Below are 22079 nucleotides of genomic sequence, written 5' to 3'. Positions count from 1 at the left end.
ATTTTCAACTAAACCCAACTTTCAGGGCATTAATCTTTCTGGCATCCTGAGGTTTGCTGTCTATAGATAAACAGCTGGACCACAGAGGCTCCTCAGAAAGAACACCCCTGTCAGTGCCAGCAGTGCCCAGCTGACCTGCACAGGTGCCCCATTTCAGTCCCACTGCATGAACAGCCAAAAAAGCACCTACTTGGCCTGCTGCAGATGGAGCAGCAAAGTACAGGTAGGCATGTTACACAGCTGCTTCAAGGATGTCTTTACATGCAAAATGGGACCCTTTTTTAAATCTCATTCTGCATGTTATTAAAGTGGTTTCAAATCCAAAACATCACTTAAAAACGGCTTCTAAATTAGGTCCATTTAGAGCTAGAGAATTTGCCAGTTCAGTACTAGACTGAACAGCCAGAGCTGGGTTTGGTATTCAGGTTGATAACTGCTCTGATGCTCTCTTTAATTGAGATGGACCTTCTCTGCCACCTCAGTTCATTAAGGATTCTACTAGCTCTACTCTGTGTCCCAGAAGAGACAGATCCAGCTCCCTGTCCCCCTCAACAGAGCAGACTCCTGCAGCCTCACACTTAGCACTGTGGGAAGGACACACACACAAGCACATCTGTCCACAAAAACTGTTCACAATATTATGGGAGTCTCAAAACTTCCTTGATAAAAGGCAGCATCTGAAACTTTAGGCAGCCAGATAGGCTTATCAAGAATGTATGTTTTCACAGAAATGGGACATTCAGACTTCCAGTCTCTCATTGCTAAAATAACGTGTTACGGGATGCAGGATAGTACTTGTGAGAGGTTCTTACACACCATGAAGTCAATACATGCAGCACCTCTTAGGAGAGCCAGAGAAGGAAATGCTTTTGCTTTACACCTGTACTTTAACTTGCTATTGACTGGAATACTTGGGCTAATTCTTTGTAAGGTGATTTGAGACTCAAGGCTCCAAACGACTTAGCAGTCTTGAACTCAACTGTGTGTAACAGTGACCTACAAAACCCCAAACCTTCCCAAGAGAAGAACAATTCAGCTGGAAGAACACCTACTTAGGAAGGTCCAGATTGCTGCTACTTAATTCAAAGCAAGAAGAAGGCAGAGAACCCAGTGAAGCAACACTGGGTGCAAGCCTCAGCTCCTGCAGGAGCGGCAGCGCGGGCACTGCCCCGGCTCTGGCAGGCAGGGCTGATGATGGGCAGAGCTCTGGGTTCTGCTCACGCTCCGTCTCATCGAGGGCAGCAAGAATTTCACTGGCTACAGGTGCTGCTGAACTATCACTTGTGTCCAGGTCTTCTCTGCTGTCCTTTTCTGGCAAGGATTCAAGTGCTGCAGGGTCTTTGTTCATGGAAGGGGCTTTTGAGACTTCCGAGTTTGGCGGGGAGACAAACTTCTGGTGGTTTCCACCGTTCTCCATGACACGCACGGGACCTTGCTTTGAGGCACTGACACCAGCCTTGACTCTTTGTGGATCGGGTTCTTCAACATTCAAGGCCTAAAAATCACATGGGAGTGAAATGAATGCTGCTCCCAAAGCACTGGGGTTAATGCTAGCATTATCACCTAGGACGAAACTTCACCACAAAACAGTAACAGCAGGAATCTGCCATTAGAGATCAAAGAGACCTATGGAATTGGCTGTGATGTTCTCTTCCCTTGTCCTACTGTGTATGTATGTATCAGTGTCTAAACACTGACCAACAGCACAGCGAGAAAACAGTTCTTAACCATCAGTCTCTCTTACTATTTAGCAGCTTTGATTTCCCAGCATAGATTTTTCTCAACCCAACTCTTTACTGTCATGAGAAGATTTTCAGCAGAGGCATTGCAATTGCACTAAGTTCCTGGAAGCCTCGGTGATACCTCTCAGCTCCACCATGCATTCTTAATTACACATAAACACCTTGTCACACTTCTGCTTTCTACTCATCTGTGAAGCAAAAGTGCATTTCTCCTCTACCACCTTTCATCTCTTTTGCCTGGTTAGAACTGGATGCTTCCACTGGGGAAGTTGAGTGAATGGGGCAAAGAACAACTTACCCGCAACACAAGTTTCATCTTAATGAAGCTGTCTGAGCTGGAATGATCCAGCTGAAATCTCTGATCCAGAGTCATGTTTGGGTCCTTAAGTAAATGGGAGAGACATACCACTGAAGTTCCCAGGACACTATCCCGATCCTTGTCTTTTATCTAGAGAGGAAAAAAAAAGTTGTAAGTTGTTATTAGATGGCAAACTGGGAAGCATACCACTAAGAAAAGCCAAGCAAGAAGGTAGTTCAGAATTAGCTTATTTACTTCAGGACATGCTATCAAGTATGATTACTTCCAAATGGGTGATGCCAGTATTACAGGAGTGTAACAAATCAGTATTTTTGGAATAAAACTCCTACCTCTAACTATACAGAGAAGGAATCGCCTTAGCAGAAAACCTAGGCCCTGAGATTTACTTGACCTTCCTTATTGGCTCTGGGGAAGATGTCCCAAGCAGCTGGGATGACAACTGATCAATCCTTTATAAGCTTTTTAGGTAAATAGTTTATTTAGCGTATTGAACCTCAATACACCCAAATTCAAATCCACTTCTGTAGCTGAGTGAACAGACATAGAACTGGCTGGGACTGCAATGTTTGCTAATGAAATACAGGATTTCTTAAGAAGCCAGAATACCAAGGTGAAGTGAGAGGACTCTGGTTGAGAATTAGAAAGGCTGCAATCTCTGACAGCAAAATATGCATGGCTTTACTACATACAGACCTGTATAAAAACCCATTTGCATTTTGCAGCCAAAAAATGTTCCACATTTGAACTGAGATGTTATGCATTAGGTGATCCCAGAGCAAAGGTAGATACCAGCATCCCCGACAGAGAATCACCTGTGCAACAACAGGTGCTTCTTCCACTTTTTAAATAGGAGGACCCCAGTACCAGCACACAGAAACAACCAGCACAGGGATCACAGCCACCATGAAACAAGCTTTCTTCGTATGTGTACTTCATCTTCAAAGGAAAGGCTTCTCTCTCACCTCAATGTGCAGTGACTGGGAATGAGCACTGTGGACAAAGAAGGTGAAAGCCTGGCCCCACGTGGGATCTTTGCTGAAATTGCAGGTCTGCAACAAGAAGATAGGGGCACAAAGGTTAGCTTATTCTGTTAGAAGCAAAGAATACCTTGACACTGATCACCAGTGACCCTCTTGTTTCAGTCAGTGATGCTATATCCCCACTGTACAGAGAGAGTGACATTTCCAAGTCAGAAATGTGCAGAAGCAAAGTCTCTGGTAAAACCAGAACAAGGTCTGCAGGGTGTGGAAATGCTGAAGAACAAGTCAGGCGAGTTGCTGTTGGACCCAGCCAGTGGTGCCTGGACCAGCAGCCTGCCTCACCTGCAGCCAGGCACTGCTCCCTCCCTCCCACCTCTCCACTCAGGGAGAACCTGAGCGCTGCTTCCCGCCTGCAGGCACCCAGAGCAGCTCCCAAAGCTGCAGTGAGCTAGAGAGGAAGGGCAGGAAGGCTAGAGGGGCAGGCTGAGGGGTGTAGAGCTTGAGGAAAGAGTAGGAGGGCACAGCTTCAGCATCATCCACACTTCAAGGATGAAAGCGTATGGAAAGCACCCGCAGGGTCTATGGCTGAGGCTGCTCCATAAACCAGCTGCTTCTGCCAGGTCATGAGTGCTGGCAGCAAGGGGAAAGGAGAAGGGAGAAGCTGGAAGTCAGACCTAGTTTGGGTGAGGCAGGTGATGTGGTGTGGTTTGTAAACAAAACCCAATTTCTGACTGGAGAAGGTTGAAGAAACAAAGGTGCCAGTCCCATATGCCTGTGTGTAGCCAACAGGATTCATCCCTATTTTTGGGTGTCACTCATCTACAACCAGCTGCGAGGCAATAAACAGCAGCTACTGGGAGGGCAAAAATTAATATTAAACAGTAAAAAAGGAACTGAAAGTAAAGCAGAAGGCATTAAGATACATGCTTGTCCAGGTAAAAAAAATTTAATTAAGCTTCTGCGAAACACAGGAGCCAGGAGACTCCGACAAGGGAACAAATGCCAGTTAAATGCAAATGACACCCTGCCCTGAGAAAGCATGAGCCAGATTGCAGACCTATCATTTTTTCCTCTGCAGTCTTCACAGAGCTAAGGTATCTTGGCCAACATGACTTCATGGCCATGAGCACAAGCACACACACCTGTACAGCAGCTGATCAGACCCCCACTAATTAAGCACGACTCAGTACCAGAGCACTTCCACATCCTGGTTCACCCCCACCTCCTGGCCCCTGCAGCCATCACCATGACTACAGCTCTTCACATCAGTTTCACTAGTCCTACTCTTCTTAGGGGCTACTTGGAGATAAATACTTTTTTGTGGATGCCTAAGGAAAGCAGAAGAGTCAAAAAGCCTCACCTTGCTTTTCTGTGTCTTGTTTCCTACCGTGAGCAGGACGAAGGAGGAGGGTTCTCGTTCTGTCTTCTGTAAGTTAATACAAGAGGGGGGAAAAAAAAAAAGAAAAAGAGAAGAGGCATTTATAGTTTACTGGAAGTAATGTTAAACCACTGCTCTTGAAATAGGTCATGACTCCTTTCCAGAAGCAACAACCCTGAACCTTTCACACTGTATGCTTCTGCACTAGTGCACTAAGGGTGTGGATCTGGTTCTTGGCACAGCAAAAGAGTACACAACAGGTACAGAATTAAGGACTACTGAATGGTATGTGTACCACAGTGCTGGTAGCTCATCTAAATTGTGAAGATCATATTAGGAGGGGAGCTACTCAGAGAGAACAAGAAGTTTTATCTTTATCTGTTGCTTAGAGCTGTGCTTGTGTGTAGCTTGTTCAAGAAAAAGGGCAGAAAGACACTCTTCCCTACACTTCCATTTACATCACAGTAGCAAAATGCAGTATTTGGAGGGAAGAAGTAAACAGAAGCAAAGGGAGAGGAGGTATGAATGACAGAGAGGCTTCTGAATCCCTCTAAAACTGATGGGGTAGGAATCTGGTGGTCAGATCGCCAATGGATGGGAAGGTTACCACAAACCAGCATATCCCTCCCATCCCAATGTGGGAGGTCAAGCTGGAACAGCTCCCCATGTAAAGAGCCCCTGCAGCAGCAGAAAGGATAACATGACTTGGTCTGAAGTCTGGAGGCACTCTGTCTAAAGTATAAAACAAAAATAAAGCTAATCCCACACAATCAAATATTTCCGTGCTGCATTCCCCCTTGGACCTCCTAGACTTTCTCTGGGGTGGGGCTTTCAACCACTATTTTGAAAGCTTGGTCACTCATATTCTTATTTTTTTAACCACAGCCAGTTTCAGTTGCTACGATACCACATCATCCAGAATGTTGTTCTGCAAGCATGGGAGAAGAATATCAATTTTACCTTGAGGTACTTGTTATTTTTGATCTTCTTTGCTCCACATTCACCATTCGAATACTCAAAGTGGTTTTTCTGAATTAGTAAAAGAGTATTTTTAAATGATTAATTTGTGGTCTTTTTAAAAAAAAAGAAAAAGCTTAGGAGTGAAGGCTGCCTGCACATGGTCTGCACTTACTGGAAGGTTGAAGGCACTGTCCAAGTAGACTATCAGAATGGCTGTAGATAGACCCTTCTTATCCTGGGAAGGCCAGGAAAGATAACACAAAACAAAACACAAGGTAGACATGATTACCCAACAAGGACAATGGAAAGCACAACAGAAATCCAAAGGACAGTTTCTGAAAGCTAAGCAGCTCTTCACCTTTCTCCTAAAACTTGCAATTTAGTGGAGCACAAGTCAGTACAACATGACAGTTTTAAGAAGAGCAGTAAGAAGAGTTCTAAGTCTTTCCAATTCACTGCTCTTAATGCACTTCAGTCTCTCTAGTGCAGAACTGGTTGGATTCCCCAGTGGAGCAAGACACCTAAAATACATGCTCAACCACATACATCAACATCAGCAATCCAGTGTTGGCAGAAAAAAGCCTGGAAACAAATTGTATTCACTTCAGTGAACTCAAATGCTTTTGCTCAGTTATGAAGAAACAATATCCTTGAGAAATGGGCTTTATCCAAGCAATTCTGCTGGACAAGTAAGTCATTACCATTTGGAACCATGGCTCTACCAAGCACTAGTGCTGGGAATTTGTCAACACAGGTTATAGACAGGGGTCCTACAAAGACCCTAGATGAAGAGGGAAGGGAAAAACTGTCAAAAAAGTGAACAGTGAGAGGCCACTTTGCAGTGAGTCAAACAAAGCTTTGCTAATTCAAGCAAAAAGAGCTGCCAGATTTGAGTAACTCTTGAATTACTAAGGGACCTGGAGCAAGCAAATGCCCTTCAACTTGGGGGTGGGTGAATCACATCAAAACTTTGTCAGACCAAAATAAATCCCATGAATTTGCCTGGGGTTCCTAATTGTACCCAATTCCTTGTTGATCACTGGATAGGGATCAGAATATCTGAATCCTTTGAGCAAATATACTCACCTCATGTAGCTTTTCTTGGTCATTTACCAGTGAAAGCCACTCCAGTTTTAAATGCAAGTGTCCACTTGTTGTCTTACTTAAGGGAAACCACTAAATGGAGACAACAAAGAGTAACTTGAGAACTGTGAGGTAGAATAATTGATATATATGTTGCAGTCTCTGAGACTTTTGTTCAACAGACAATATGAATTCTACTTGGGGTGCCTTAGCTTGCCTTTTTGACACTGAGATTGTAGCATGTCCATCCACTTAGAAACACAAGCCAGAAGAAACAAAACCAAGATACCCACATACATGCAAAGCACATGGACGTTTCCAACCACCAGCAACACAAGACAGGCACCCCAGCATTGTTTGCAGAGTGCTGGGTTGCAGGATGGACCACAGTAAGATTGGATCATTTCTTCCCTCAGCAGGCAGACTGCTTCACCAAACCTTATCTGTAGCCTTGGTATATGTGGTAGACAAAGGCCACAAGACATCAACACAAGATCCCACTGCTGGCTCAGTGTAACCTCAGGGCTGTCTGAGGTTGCCAGCTTGACTGTAAAAATTATTGTAATAGCTACTTCAAGTTTTCTGAGCAAATATTTATTTCTGAGAAATAAATATTTATTTCTGAGAAAATACTACTGTGCAAGTGTGCAAGGAAGCTTTAAGCACACAGAAACACTGAAGTATCAGAGGGAGAGCACAAATGAGCACACACCACCAAAAGCATTTAGAAATAAGCTGTGATCTTTACCTCATCAACAGTTCTGTCGTTCTTTACATCCACCAGGTTTATAAGCAAGCTAAAAGACAAAAAGCAAACATTCCAGTGTGTATTTAAGCATCTAGGACACTGCTGTTAGGGGCAGGGGGAGGGAGGAGAAACCACCACCAAAGCAGCTCACACTCAAATCTATTCCAAATAGCAACTTCTACACATTACCTGCATGCATGTGCACTGGAAAGCACTTGCACTTCTAAACTCTTCCCCCTGAAATACTTGTAAAACTAAAATAAATTTGAAATAAATCTCAAGTTGTGTAGTGACCATCACTTCTCATGGCTTCCTAGGATTCCCTGCAGGAGTCTGGGCCCATTCTGTACCTTGTTCAAAGTTAGTTGCAGTAGGAACTACTAACTTGGTATCAATATCTAGACAAAGGGAATAGTTTCTTTCAATATTAAGTTTCCAGTATGAATAACCTGGGTGTCCCATTTCAGAGCTTACTGGACCCTGAGCAAGGGGTTATGCTGATTTACCTGCCCATAAAGTCATCTTTATCTGGATCTTCATCATACAAGTCCACTTCTAAGTCCTGACCATGCAGTTCATGAACAACAAACTGGGGGAGAAAAAGGAATGATTAAAAATCAAAAGTATTCACATAGGTTCACATAGGCTCAGGCTGTGGACAAGAAGGACATTCCCTACTGTTTCACAGCTAATCATGTAACAAATGCAATTGATTATAGGTTAAAATAGTTCAAAACCAGTTTGCTTGGTTTTGAATTACAAGCTAAATCCCTCAAACTGCTAACCCTAATAAGCAGAGAAGAATCAATGCTAGAGCAGACTACAGCTGCACAGACTGCTGCTCTGATGGATATTTAAAGCAGCATTCTGCACCTCCTCCAAAAACCCACATACATAAACCACATCAACCTGAATGCCATCCCAAGTTTGCAATGTAAATTTGAACTCATTCAAGGGGCAGAAACGCCTCGTCAGTCAAGTAGCAAGGAAGTCCACCTGCTTCAGTGCAGTCAGCTAAGAGAAGGTCCTCCAAGCACAGGGATGTAAGCAGCTGTGCATCCTACGGATGGAGAGATCAAAAGATTCAGTACCTCAAAGGTCTCATTCCAAATGGGATTAAGATCTCGGGAAACTGTCTTGCTTCGATGCTGCACCGTGCCAAGGCGGAGAAGAGCGTAGGGGTCAGACTTCCCCCTGATTGCACCAAGGAAACTGTCCTTCTGGACAAGGTTTTCAGCTTCTAGCAGATGAACCCTTATTACTCCCTGAATAAAAGAAGATATAAAATTGGTCATGAAAATGTGATCTTTGGATAATTATACCATGCTACCTCCCCAAACTAGCTATTTCAGGCAGCAAGGGGTAGTCATCGTGACAGATTTGTGGAGGCGTGTATTTTGATGCAGTTTATTTCCAATGACAGCTGTATTAAAACACTTTCTCCACCATTTACCTTGATCTAAACCAGATACAATCTAGATAATTGCACAGGAAATATTCTTCAATTTGTATTTAAATCAGAAACATACATATGCACACAGGATTACAGCCACAGTCAGAGCAAGGATAAAGATCAACTCCCACTGACTGAAGGGGGAACTAAGTCTCCATTGGCAGTTTCTTATTTTATTGCAGAGTGGCTATCCAGCTTCAATATGGTCATCTAAGTTTGCAATAGGGAGCATCCTTTTGTCATTCATTTATATTTACCCTCATTAATGAGTCTATTAAGTATTTGAGGGATGGAGGAGACTGAAGATCTGGGTATGATAAACATTTAGGAGATTTGTTGTTGGGTTTTTTCCCCCAATTTTCTTCTGTAACCAAGAGATGTCACCCTCTGAGCTCCTTATTTGCCCTCCTTCACAGCACTAGTGAAAAAATCAGGCAGCCTGACACTCATTGCTCAGGCATTTGCCATCTCCAACTGAAGATCTGTGGTATTCTCAAATTAAACTAAAGGTTTAAACCTGTAAACGTGCTCAGCATCTAGGCAGACTTCTTATGGCATGTAGAGAGGGTAGGACCCTCTTCAAACTATGAACCATCCAACACCTGCTTTTGTATTTCTGAAACATTGCCTACAGAAAGCCTGCAATCCAGGTTGAAACAGCTGAAGCAGGAACCTAAGACACTGAGCTTACACGAATCCACACTGCAGCAAATGCACACTTAGATTAACACTCTCACTGAGAAAAAAACAACTCACATGTGGGATGGGGAACCTCAAGTGGGCAATGTTCATATTCTTCTTCAGAGGCACTGTGATCCTGTTTGGTAGAACCAGCCGTGAAGCAATGAAGTCTTGAATTAGTGAGTCTGACATTACACTGCAGGTAGGGTAAAAAAAAAAAAAAAGCAGCCTAAATCTCTACAATTGATCACAGTTTCAGTTAGAATGAAAGAATGAAGCAGAGTGTGAGAAACGGGCACCGCGACGTGAGCAGAACTGCCTAACCTGCCCCCAGCTGCACACGGGCAGAAGAAACTCATGTTTGTGACATTTAGCTCAGAACAGGAGGAAATGGAGAAGACAGTTTAAGACCAGAACCAATCACCAAGGATGGCTGTGGATCCCTGAGGAAGGCTAGGCTGTCTCCAATCCATAATTCATGGCCAGCTGAGCTGCTGCAGAGCAGAAGATGAGCATGGGGAAGACTCTCAAGGTCCCTTTCGATCTTACTCCTTGTTGTTCTGCATGTAATCACCACTGCCTCGTGGCACACATGGTGCAGTGCCCACTTGCACACAGGGATGTTCCAGGCCAGGGTTACTAGGGCTGGGTGTGAATTTGCTTCCAGTAGGTTGTAAGTGATCAACAGGAGCTTAGGTCATATGATGAGATCATCACGCACCCAAACAAGTTATACAAACCCATGTGCCTTTTGTTTTTCTCTGGGAATGCTGACACCAGACATGGACAAGGTGAAGAGGGAATGTGGAAGTTTCAGCACTTCACAAGGGGGTCAAGACCCTGAGGTAGCTTGTTTTTAGCCTTAGAACAAGGCCCCAGTGCACACTGCTGTCTGCTCTTGGCCACATGCTGACACCTGACTGCAACATGGAAGAAGAAAGCACCCACATTCAAAACAAAGGATGAAATTCTGTATCTTGGTGTATCTTGCACTAAGAAGGAAAATCTTGTTTGAAGTAACTGCACCTTCAGCACAGAGATGATCACGCAGCCTCAACTGAGGATACTGTGCCTTGTCTTGGGAGTTCAGGGAACTTTCCAGTCTAATTAAAACTTGCAAACTTTTAGCTTTTGAGTTTCAGTCTTTTCTGTAGAAGTGCTCTATCTGTATGGCAGGGACAACTAATTTGACCTGCTTGTCCTGAGCAAGAAGTATGTTTCTATCATTGATGTCTGGTACTCTGCAGGTGATTAATGAGAGGATTTCAATATAGTGTTACAACTTGGCATTAGCAGAAGACAATACTAAGATAAAAACCCAAGAGCACCAGACATCTGAAAGATTTTTGTCCTCTTGATAAATCTAGTGTTGATAAAGCAGCTTCTCAGGGTAAGGCTGTGCAACAAAATTGTCACAGTTCACAGATGAGGCTGGATTCACACAGGAGGAATCCTCTCTTACACCAAGTACAAAACCAGAAGCCTGAAAGCCCTTGGTCAGATTGTTGGCTTCCTTGTCAAAACAAAAAAAAAACAAACCACAGGAATGTCACAGAATTGTCCCCTCTCTCAAGGTTCAGTGTACACCCAACTAAACACAGCTTGTACATGTGGACAGACAACTGCATCCAGTTTCTTTACTCTCCTAACTAAGCCAAATTCATATGGAAGGGAGAGTTCTTGTTCAACCTGTACTTCAGCCTATTCACAGCCAGGCATGTTTTGCTCCCAGCTTTCATGTGCAGTGCTGATGAACCAGCAAGGGTTTCTGTGTTCAAATCCCTGGGAGAGAACCAGGGAGTGAAAATTTAGGACACCAAATTTGCACTTAATTATGAGAGGCTGTAGGTTGGAACACCTACCTACCTTCTTCCTTGCAAGGAAACCATGTTAGAAAAGAACAGATTCCTCTGATAAAAACTGGAGCTCCAAGGGCAAACTTTGGGGCAAAAGGCCACTCTGGCCTCAAATTAAAAAAAAAACCACAAAGCTTCCTTTCACCCAATACCAAAGGTTGTTCTCTTGTATGTTGCCCTTTAATGCATAAACTGGCACCTGAAGTAGCCAGCCACTTCCTATGAGTCTGCAAACCATGAGCTGCAGAAGAGAGGGAAGCAGAGGTGTCTGCATTTGCATTTAAAGGGAGAAAGGCAATGGCTGAGTAACCAAATATATTTTGTTCTTGTGTAACAGATTTTCTCCTCCACAGTGACGAACAAGGAAACAGCAAATCTCCAATCTGCAGAAACAGTTTGAAACTTACAGTACTGAAAACTGCTAAGATTTTCATCCTTGCTGTGCAAGATTTATGCACAAGATCAACCCAAGAGAAACTGGGAAGGAGCTACATTTTCTGAAGAACCTAAAGGGTGAGCAGATTACACAGAGGGAAAAAAAAAAAAGAGAACGTTTCTCCTCATAAACCTTGTGCAGTTTTCTTTATCGTGGATTGTATTTCCCTTTATCAGAGGGACTGATACCACTGCCACTCTGATACCTTGCCTTTCTTCACTATAAGGTAAATAAACATAAGCACAGCACCTTTTACACAGCACTCTTGAGAACAGATTTGATGATTACTGAAAAGAAGCCATCCCAACTTCCAAAGGCTTTTTAAAGAAGAATAAAGTAAAGCAAAGGAGACACTCACTTAATCCCTGGGACATCCAGGAGGTTGCTCATGCCTGCCCAGTTGATTTCCAAGTGCTACAAGAAGATTGGGGGGAAAAAAAAATATACAGGACCATTAAAATTTATTTCAGAACAAATGTAGAACTTAAAGGGGAAGCAAATGCTTCTAAAACAAGGCCAGCTGTTCAAAGAAAGCAAAACTTGCACCACTAAGTGACTTCATCTGTATATTAAAACCAATGCATAGTATCAATTTCTTTATCTATTTTACCTCCCATACCAAAAGAGAGTGTCACTGGCACTTGTCCTGCAAGCACAGGGAAATCCAACATTCAGCCCCTAGCAGTGGCCACTGGCAGATGCCCTGGGGTCATCCACAGTAAATCCAACAGTTCTACCTAGATTCTGAAGCTGTTTCCTCATCCTTTCACTTCCAAGGTCGGCCCAGGCCCTGAGGCAGGGGGATTTACAAACACCACCTGACTTCAGGAGTCTGTATTTCTATTCATATAATAAACAAAAAGGGTTTTTTTTCATGTGCTAAAATAACGCTACTACATCTAAACACAAAACCACCTCATCCAAGATCAAAAATGTTTGACTTCCATGAACTCATACAGAGCATAACCCACAAGCAAACAAAGCTGTGTGCTAGAAGACAACTGGTTCTTACAATACTAGAAGGTTTCTCATATTTTATTAAACCACGATTCAACTACAAGGCATGTGACCTTAAGCAGGCGAGCTTTCAAAACACAACCATGACTGTATGGTCCCCAAGACGACTACGTCTAAAAATCTATCAATGGGAAGATTTAAAACCCACCTGCCAAGAACCTTGCAGCAATACTTTCAAAGGCCTGTGAAATGTCCGCTGTGCTGTCACCACTGGAAAGTCCTCCCAGTGAAGAAAGTAACTTTTTAGGCACTACTACAAGAGGGCAGGATAAATCCACTGCTATTCTCTTGGGGTTCAAAAGAGGCACTGAACAATCAGGAATTTTCTATTTAAACACCTGCACTGTGAGGCACTCACAGCCATGCACTTTGGGCTACCAGTGACAGACAGCTTGTGTCACTCACTGAGGACCTATCCACACATTAAGACAGCCCAAGTGCCAAGAAGGCTGCAGAGTGCAGATCCCTACTGACTCACCGGCTTCTGCATAAAAAAGAGGGTCACTGCTCCAATAAAAGGTGGGTCGGTCAGAAGAGGTTCCAGGATCACCCTCAACGTCCCATACAACTGCAAACAGAATAGACCAAGGCAAACTGAATCTGAAGGTACTCTGAGGATGCAGTTTGAAAACTGTGAGCTTTTTAGTCATGGAGATAATATTTAAAATCCAATTTGAAGTCATTTTATTTAGCATTGAATAGCAACAATAACCTTCTCCCTCCCCAGCCATCACTACCGATATTGGGCAAGCTTGTGGAATCTCCCTGCAATCCTGACTGCCACACAGCAGAGTGATCAACACTGTAGAAACAGGTTGTTGGTCTCATCCCCACCAGTTTATGAGCACCCTGTAGAACTGGCTCTTCTGAAGCTCTCTACCAACACGCAGCTCCTCTGGACTCCAGTGGCAGGAGCTGGCCTCCAGGAGCTCAACGCTCTAGCACTGACCCTGCTTAAGAGTCACACTAAGAAGCTTAAGAGTGGTATTTAGGTGCTTTCCAAGGAAGGCACTACTGCCCCAGCCAAAACGCAAGGTGATAAAGCCAGTAATTCCAAGCCTGCTAGTTGGTGGTTTCCCAGCTAAGTGTCACGACCTCCCCACTGGGACATGCCACCTCCTGCCACACACAGCCTTGAACAGACAACGTTAGCACTGCACGTACCTGGATGCCTTTCACTCCAAGATTAAATTTCGCTATGTCCATGTGAATCTCACAGTCCCCTACGTAACTGAAAGAAAATTCACACGTTATTCCACAGTCTGCAATAGTCCCAGGAGAAATTTGGGGCTGTACAGAGTACAAATGAAATTAGTTGAATGACGGACAACGTGACCCTGCAGGCAGAGATGGATTTTCAAGCAAGTGAAATGGGAAAGTTGAACACATTGAAGAAGGGTCGGATCTTCATGAGAGAAACCCTGCAGTCAGCTGGCATATTGATCTACCTGCAAAATGAGAAAGCAACATCTCTATTTCAAGGTTACTTTCCCATTCTTAAGACTGGCAGTTGGCTGAGGCAAGCTTGCTCCAAGGAGGGTATCAAGAGTCTCACTGGAAATTTGAAGTCACAAGAGGGCACAAGCCAAGTGTCCTCTTGCTCTCTTCTCTGCTGAAGGCCTGATCCCACCCTACAGCCTGGTGACCCAGCTCCCCAGCTGATACAGAGTCATCCTGCCACCACATATGGGGTTCTTCACCTTGTCAACAATCACAAAGCCCACAGATAACCCTTGCTCACAACACAAAATCCCATTTGAAGAACAAATTCACCACTAGAAATAACCTGGTTTCCTTGAGGCTGAATTAAAAGACAACAAGTTAGATCAGGTTTTGGTCAGTTGCCATGGAGAACATCAGGCTTTAAATAAAATGAATGCCGAGTGTGGTATTTTTGCAATTTGGAAACCACTTTAGACTTTTAATAAAGGTACAAACATCACCTCATGCAAAAAACCAAATAGCCACTCCCCAGGGAGCAGAACCTAGATTTGTTGATGCCTCTAGCAGAAAACAATTGAAGGGAGCTACCAAGCTCCCTTTCAGTCCTCTGAGAAATAGCTCTTTCTGGATGCAGACACACAAACACCCTGCAGCTAAAGCAGGGAGTAAAGGCACCGCAGGACAGTGAACGTGCTGTGCTTGCTGCCTGCCTGCACCATTTCACCTCATAATCAAAGAAAAAGGACAAGATTTTTGCTGTGACCACATGTATACAGGCAAATAGTGCTGCAGTTGCCACTAATTCACACTGCAATTTGCACATAGACAGATTCCTTCCCTTCCCAAAAGACCCTGCCAAGAATGTGTAACCCTCTGAATTTGTCTCCATTTCTGCAAGCAAAGTCTTGGAAAATTTGTTTACAAAGAGCCACTTAGCAGCATTTTAAAAGCTCATAACACACATATTCAAGCCTTTAATGTTAGTACAGTCTCATTTCTTAAATAACCAACCTCATAGGCCATGCCAAAATTAACACAATATTTCTTATAAGCTAGTCACATAAATAAACAAACTTATTTTTACGTGTATCAATTTCTACAATTTTGACCTTATCTTACAGCCCATTACACTGGTGCTAAGAGAGCTCTGTCACAATAAAAGTCTACTTGAGAAGCCAAAATCAGTTCCTCAATTTGCAGTAACTAATCCAAGAGGATTTAATTCAGCTGTTGCCAGTGTCCAATACAACAAGTAATAGTTGTGGTGTTTCAATTTACGAACTTTACACCTTTCCATGCAGCCACTTCCCACCCACTCTTAGATGTCTCTTCTCTCCAGTAACACTTCAATACACACAATCATGTTTTCAAGTCTAGATGTCAGAGAAGATTCTACCCCTTTTATCAGAGCCTGAGCCTTTAATTATGCTTCATATAGGCATTGTCTTCACACCAGGGTGGCTTGGTAGGAAGGATGGATTCTTTTTTCATTAGTTTTATTCCTCTTTTCCAGTCCAAGCTGCTTCTGCTTTTGTCTGCCCCCTCTGCTCAGCATAACCTTGCTCTCCTCCCCCAGAGTACACCTGAGCCAAACTCAAGCCTCCACACTCGAAAGCGTGTAGGACTGAGCCTCTCTGCCACAGGACTGTGCTTTACTCACCTGTGAGGGGTAGCAGAATCTGTTTCTCTCCTAAATCATGTATTGTACAAGGAGATGCAGAAAACCATGCCTGTCCCATGGATGAGAACTGGAGAAGCTCGTACAGGTGCATGTAACTGCATCTCCTCTCTACCCAGGTGGAAAAGGATATAATGGCAATCCATTGACTGAAGGCAGGGATGCCACAAAGAGCACACACTGACGAGTCTGACTAACCTGGATGTCTACATATCCCTTTGGAAAAGGCATGTGCAATTCCCCCCCTGTAAAAACAGCTCCCTGTGGGACCATCTTCTCACTAGTCCACATGCTAACATCCCCCCTTGGTCCAGCCTTCTCAAGTGCTTTGTAAAGCAGGCTGCTGCTTACTCTGTGAACTTGAGTGAATGAGCAAGCAGTATTAGACAAATAACAGAAACAAGAAAATATGGCCAAGTACTACAGGGTATGAGAAAAAACAGACCATCTCTGCCCTTCCCTTTGCCTAGCAAGTCAGGCTCCCAAGGGCAAATGTTACGTTTCTGCTGAAGACTGACAAGTTTCCAAAATGCTTTTCATTTCTTGTAAGATCCTCCAAACTCTGTTAATCCAAACTCCAAAGCTCAAAGTATTGTTGCACACTTCTTCAGACTACCTTCTCCAATTATAAACAAATGGCAGTGTTTACAGACTTGAAAACTTGCCAGTTAGCAGGCCCAGAGATTCTCTTTTAAGAATAAATTGCAACACATACATATTTTTATATGTATTATGAAACTATTCTTCTGTGACCTCTCCTGTACTGTAAATGCCACAGAAGAGCACGGAAATGAAAATTCAAAACACTTCCAATGAAAAATGATTAGAGTACTAAATCAGATTAATAAAATAGGAAGCAACTGGATTGCCAGATATTCTTCTGGGAAGTTAACTGTGCCTTCAAATACTTTGAAACTCTGGTAATTATAGCAAGTGATTACATGACTACACAGCAGTTCAAGGAACTGCAGAATTAGTGGGAAGAAAAGCAGCTGTAGCAGGTCAAGTGGCTGCACTTGAAAATTTCCTATTTTGAAAAATCCGCTACTGGAGAGCATTTCTGGAATGCTTTGACAGTAATTCATTTGGAGAATGCAACTGTCAGCTCCCCATGCTCAGGGGACAGATTAATGATTTAGATCGAGAGCAAATTGTTTGCAGATTCCAGAGTATTGCCAGTTTATTTCCAGCTGGGATCACATATTTCAGATTTGAGGATTTCAGATCCCAGTCTGGCAAGGAATTCATACTTCATTTAGCCACTGGAAGAACCCTGATACTCTCCTATCTGTCTCATAGCCTCCTTCCTTGCCTCTTCCAAAAGGTCTCTCTTCCTCACAAGTAATCATCCCTGACCTTTGGTTTTCCTGCCAAAAACTCAACTATAGTCCTTTCATAGAATCACAGAACCATAGAATGTTTTGGCTTGGAAGGGACCTTAAAGAATGAGTTCCAACCTCCCTGCCACAGGCAGGGACACCTCCCACTAGACCACGTTGCTCCAAGTCCCATCCAGCCTGGCCTTGAACACTTCCAGGGATGGGGCATCCACAGCTTCCTGGGCAACCTGTTCCGGTGTCTCACCACCCTCACAGTGAAGAATTTCTTCCTAGTATCTTTCACGTGGGACAGTCAAGACTGTCATAAGACAGTGTTGTACATAACCATTCCCAATGCTCTGATGCTATGGGCATGTAATCTGTTATTAACAGACTTAATTGAAGCGGCTTCTTAAGTTCCTTTTGGTAACCCCGTGTGATACCAGATCTACTGTGTCACTGGCTCTGCTGACAGCAACTGCCCATACAAGTAAGGGACCTCTAACTGCTATTTTTCACAGTTCCCAAGCAAATGATGCAATTTGTGATATTACATCACAGATTTAACACAGAGGAAAGGAAGCTTTTCTTCACATGGCACAGACCTGAACCACAGCATTCAGCCTTGCATCATGGTTTGGAGATCAGGAACACAACCAGATGGACCATATGTCAATGAGTGACTATTAAAATCCCACAAATTATTCCATACAAACCACAAAGGAAGGCCAAGAGGCAAAGTTTTTTTCTACTCTTGCCTTTTTCCTGTGTTTTTTCCCCAGCCAACTCAGACTCTGGGCTTCAGAGGGTTAGTGGCCTCCTTGATAAAACTGGAGGGAAAAAAATCCCCTGCTCTGTGCTGTGTGCAGGAGAGAGCCAGCCACAGGGTCATGATCATCTGGATTCCCCAGCAAGGGAACTCCCCCAGAATTACAGCTAGCAAGCACCAAGGCAAAGGAATCATCTTCATTACATGCCAGCATGCTCATCTTTTAATATCCACTGCAACATAGCTACAATTCTCTAAATCTAAACCCAAGAGAGGGAAGGCAGTCACTGCTGTCTGGGCATTGCAAAGTGCACCACACAGGCACCCACAGCACACCACCCTCTTCTCCAGAGCTGCGATCCCAGGACACAGCTCTATGGACAGATCCCGCCACTTAAACCTCACCAGCATGCAGTAACCGAGAGGAGGTGCAGAGGGCAGCAGCCTCACGTTGGGGCAGCTCTAGTCCCCCTCCTCCAAGCAGCTCTTCTTCCAGCACCTGCTGCACTAGTGCAGACACTCACTGCTATTCACGTGGCTAAAGGAGTCCAGCCTGTAACAGGGGCTTGTCTCATTCCAGGAAAGTGGAAATCGCCCATTTCTTTCATTAAAGGGAGAGAAAAAGAAAGTTCCTTTGGCAATTCAGAAAAAAAGGCAGGTAAATAACACCACTGTTCTTATGTTTGCTCCTCCTCATTACTGGAAATAACACACAACCTCCTGCAGACACTGCACAATGCACAACACCCAGCTGAGATGCAGAAACTGATGTTAATGTATTAACATAAGAGAGGCTGAGTTATTAACACAGCTCCGAAGAAATTCCCACCAGAGATACAAAGTAGTCTGGACACTCCTGTGTGAATACAGAAAATATTTATGTTATCAGATGACAATTCAGGTTACATCATCATCCAGAGGAGGAACAGAAGTGTTTGGGCAGTTTGGAGATGCTGATAGGTCTGCCAGAGGGACAGGAATGAGGGGGTGGGGGAATCCCTCTGCAGAGGATTGTTAAAAGACAGAGAAAATGAGTATGTGGGAGAAGCAGCCTGGAGAATTAGTTTAACAGTGAACAGCACCAACCTCCTGCAGAGCCTTAGAGGCATCAAAGCCCTCAACCTCAATGTCGAAAGCACAAATTATTTGCCAAAGGTCCTAAAACTGGTCTGGCTATTACAAAGAACACTTCACTGGCAGCACTGAAGCACAACATGTTCTGGCTGAAAAACAAGCATGTCATTTTGCAGGGAGTGATAGTGGCCTGCCAGGGCTAGGGATGCTGCCATGCCATTGCCACACGAAGCAGCAGGCACAGTTCTGACCATCTTTGTGCTGTTGCCAAGACATCCTGTAATTTTACACTGCTTTTTCCTGGCACTATCATGAAGAAAAGCCATTTCTATGAGGCAGGTCAATCACCCACTACATTTACAGAGCTACAGCAGCACGCAAGTGATAATTCCCCCAGTAATCCCATTCTCCAGGCCAAACCAAGAGAGAATTTAGCTCTGCAGTGGCTCTGATGTTAACAAAACACACAAGCTCATTCAAAACAGCCTGGGAGGTATAAAATGTTTTCTCTAATTCTGTTGTTGTTGATAACAAAGCTAGAGGCAGTCTTCTGCTCAGACAACAGCTGTAATAAAAAAAAGCAAATGTGTTGGGTGGCACATGGAACAAATGGTGAGTAAAGCAAGGCAATTAATCCAGGGGAAGGCATTAAAAAACAAATAGTACAAGTAGTTCTGGAAGAACTGGGGAAGTTGGACTGAAGAGGAACCAAAGTGGGCCAACAGATAAACCAACTGCTTCCATGCCTGAGAGCTATCTGAGCTGCCAGAACAGGAAATACAGCTCCAAAACTTGGGTTCTTACTGCCATAACCAGCAAAGCCAAGGGACACATTCTTATACCCATGGCAGCAGTGATGTGCCAAAGCAGGTAACACCTAGACCTGTGCAGGTGACACTGAAAGAGTATCTCACCTCTCTAAATACTGAAGACATCCAGAAGGGGAACTGATTATCTCATATCATGCTAAGCTGATAAAAGATAAGGACCTCTCTACTTCATGCTGATCTTAGTGGACGACATGTCCAGTTCAGCATGACAACTCACACACAGGTGTCAAATGGGCAGCTAGTCAAGACTCATCTACATAATCCATGATGCAATATTACCATATCTGAAGGTCTAGAATAACTTGTCTTCTGTTGATTTCTTTGGTGTAGGCTTTTATTCCATTGATTCTAGGGCACTGAAATAAAGACAAACAAGATACAGCATAGTTAGTATCTTTCAAGGTAAGCCCAAGTGAAAAGTCCTACTCACTTCAATCAATTTGAGTACAGAAGCATTCATTAAAGACTTTGCATAACTGCACATGAAGAATGAGTAAACCAGACAAATTTTTCCCTTAAAGAGGTAGTGTGAACAGTCTGGGCAGTCCTCAGATACAGGACTAGTTCCAAGTAGCCATGCCACAGGCTGTAGGAACCACTGCAAACTCCTGTTGCAAGAATGTAAAAGGAAGAAATGTTCTATGTTCAGTCCATTGGGAAGGGATGTGTGTGTCTCTATATATGATCTTTCCTTCACAGTGAAGATGCTCAAGTCAACATGAGGAAGGAACAAAGGAGGTAGCAGTGTTGTACCAATACCATTCTGTTAAACACTCAGAGCTATTAAAAAGCTGAACATCAGACTCTCCCTGCATCTGAACTGAACAGAAAAGACTGAACTGCAAGTGTTGCGAAGGACTCACGCTACCTTCTCGCCAAAGTGGATCTTGGTAAAGGTGCACGTTTTCAGATGTACATTCTTTGCTCTGATTTTTGGTTCAAGAACTTCTTTAAATGTTTTTTCCATTATTGTCCCAAAGTATGGCCAAGCCTGTATAAGGACCTAAAGAACAGCAAAAGCAGAAACACACCGAGGATTCTTTGTACAAGATACATTTTGTTGAGAAACAGGCACACACATCACAGAACACCTGGCTATGAATGTCTGTCCTTTTAAAACACCAAGCCACATTTGTGCTCTTAAGTCATCCTTATGGAACAAACCATCACAGTTCCTCAGAAAAGGAATTTGGTTTGGTAACTGAATCGTAAGTTGTCACCATCATTCTGTTGACTGCTTCTAGCTACAGGGGCTGAGCCAGCAACAGTCAGGGCTAAAGACTCTAAAGCACAATAGTCCCCAATTAGTATCATAGAATCATAGAACTATTCAGGTTGGGAAAGACCCTTGGGATCACGAAGTCCAACCATCATCCCTACTCTACAAAGTTCTCACCTAAACTACAAAAGTGTCCCTGGAGTTAGATTTATTCAGAGAGGAGTGAGGTGAGTTTTTACATCAAAAAGAAAGTTTGCTAAAAATGAAAAAAATGTAGTTACTGGACACTAATTTGGAAGCTCCACTGTTTTGTTTTGAATTCCAGAGTCTTGTTCCAGCAAGAGTTTCACTACACCTGCAGATGGGAGCATCTGACTCAAGAGCTCTCTGGGAACCTCTCTGGTAAGAGGAGATGCCACTACTTTTGCTAAAGTAACAATAACAATAATAATAATAACAACAATAACAACAATGCATATGTATATACACAGATATATACATCTATGTGTGTATGCATATACACATACACATTGGGGTTTTTTTAATCTCAGAATGAGGTGTTGTGGTCAAATTCATCAAACCTGTATCAACCAGGCACACGTTTGGCTCTCACCAAAACCTCAGTGGCAACTCTATACATAAGTGGCTCCAAGACTTAAGTTCAGCCACTGATGTGATTGAGACATATTGTAGTGACTTGATAACTTTCTCAGACTTGTGCTGTGATGCAGCTCAGAGCAGATGGCCTCAAAAGTAGAGTTCAGAGCTCCTCACCTTGTTCAGCCACTCCACTCGTTCAACATCAGGGAAGTGAACCTGGGTGCAAAGAAAAATAAAGTGAGTGCCACACGCCCTCTGCTTCAGCACAGTGCAAGACATGCAAAAGATACCATGAGTGTGGAACAAGTTTTAGAGTGAGTTGAGAAGTCTCTGCCCTCATATATACATCCTTTATAACGTACTACCTCCCTGAAAAATTGTAAAAGGCAAATAAAACAGTAAAAAAAGCCAGTAAAAGGCAAAAGAAGACACGTGCACTGATGTACCAGTATGCCTCTGGGCACATTTACATGACTAAACCAGGTGTCATATCC

The 22079-nt window shown here is 43.5% G+C and overlaps 1 protein-coding gene across 2 annotated transcripts in view; it reads right to left on the bottom strand.

Annotated features, from left to right (window-relative positions):
* ESYT3 (extended synaptotagmin 3) overlaps nt 1–21801 on the bottom strand; it is a 29289-nt gene extending 7488 nt beyond the window's left edge. The window contains exons 1-17 of one of the 2 annotated variants that reach the window (XM_051623408.1): nt 21760–21801; nt 20635–20769; nt 20046–20122; nt 13818–13884; nt 13132–13221; nt 11995–12050; nt 9420–9540; nt 8302–8475; nt 7717–7799; nt 7211–7259; nt 6466–6555; nt 5552–5614; nt 5380–5448; nt 4402–4467; nt 3024–3110; nt 2041–2190; nt 1053–1495 (exon numbers count right to left, since the gene is read on the bottom strand). In XM_051623408.1, coding sequence (XP_051479368.1) covers nt 1053–1495; nt 2041–2190; nt 3024–3110; nt 4402–4467; nt 5380–5448; nt 5552–5614; nt 6466–6555; nt 7211–7259; nt 7717–7799; nt 8302–8475; nt 9420–9540; nt 11995–12050; nt 13132–13221; nt 13818–13884; nt 20046–20122; nt 20635–20733 — 1784 coding nt within the window. In that variant the 5' untranslated portion in view covers nt 20734–20769; nt 21760–21801. Of the gene's footprint in view, nt 1–1052; nt 1496–2040; nt 2191–3023; nt 3111–4401; nt 4468–5379; nt 5449–5551; nt 5615–6465; nt 6556–7210; nt 7260–7716; nt 7800–8301; nt 8476–9419; nt 9541–11994; nt 12051–13131; nt 13222–13817; nt 13885–20045; nt 20123–20634; nt 20770–21759 lie in introns of those variants that run through there. The other variant, XR_007889896.1, reaches the window with a different exon arrangement.
* Nucleotides 21802–22079: the final 278 nt, after the last annotated feature.

Source organism: Apus apus, chromosome 6 (assembly GCF_020740795.1).
Source record: "Apus apus isolate bApuApu2 chromosome 6, bApuApu2.pri.cur, whole genome shotgun sequence".
Lineage (NCBI taxonomy): Eukaryota > Metazoa > Chordata > Aves > Apodiformes > Apodidae > Apus > Apus apus.
The sequence above is the reverse complement of the archived record's forward strand: the minus strand, read 5'-3'. Positions and strand labels throughout refer to the sequence as shown.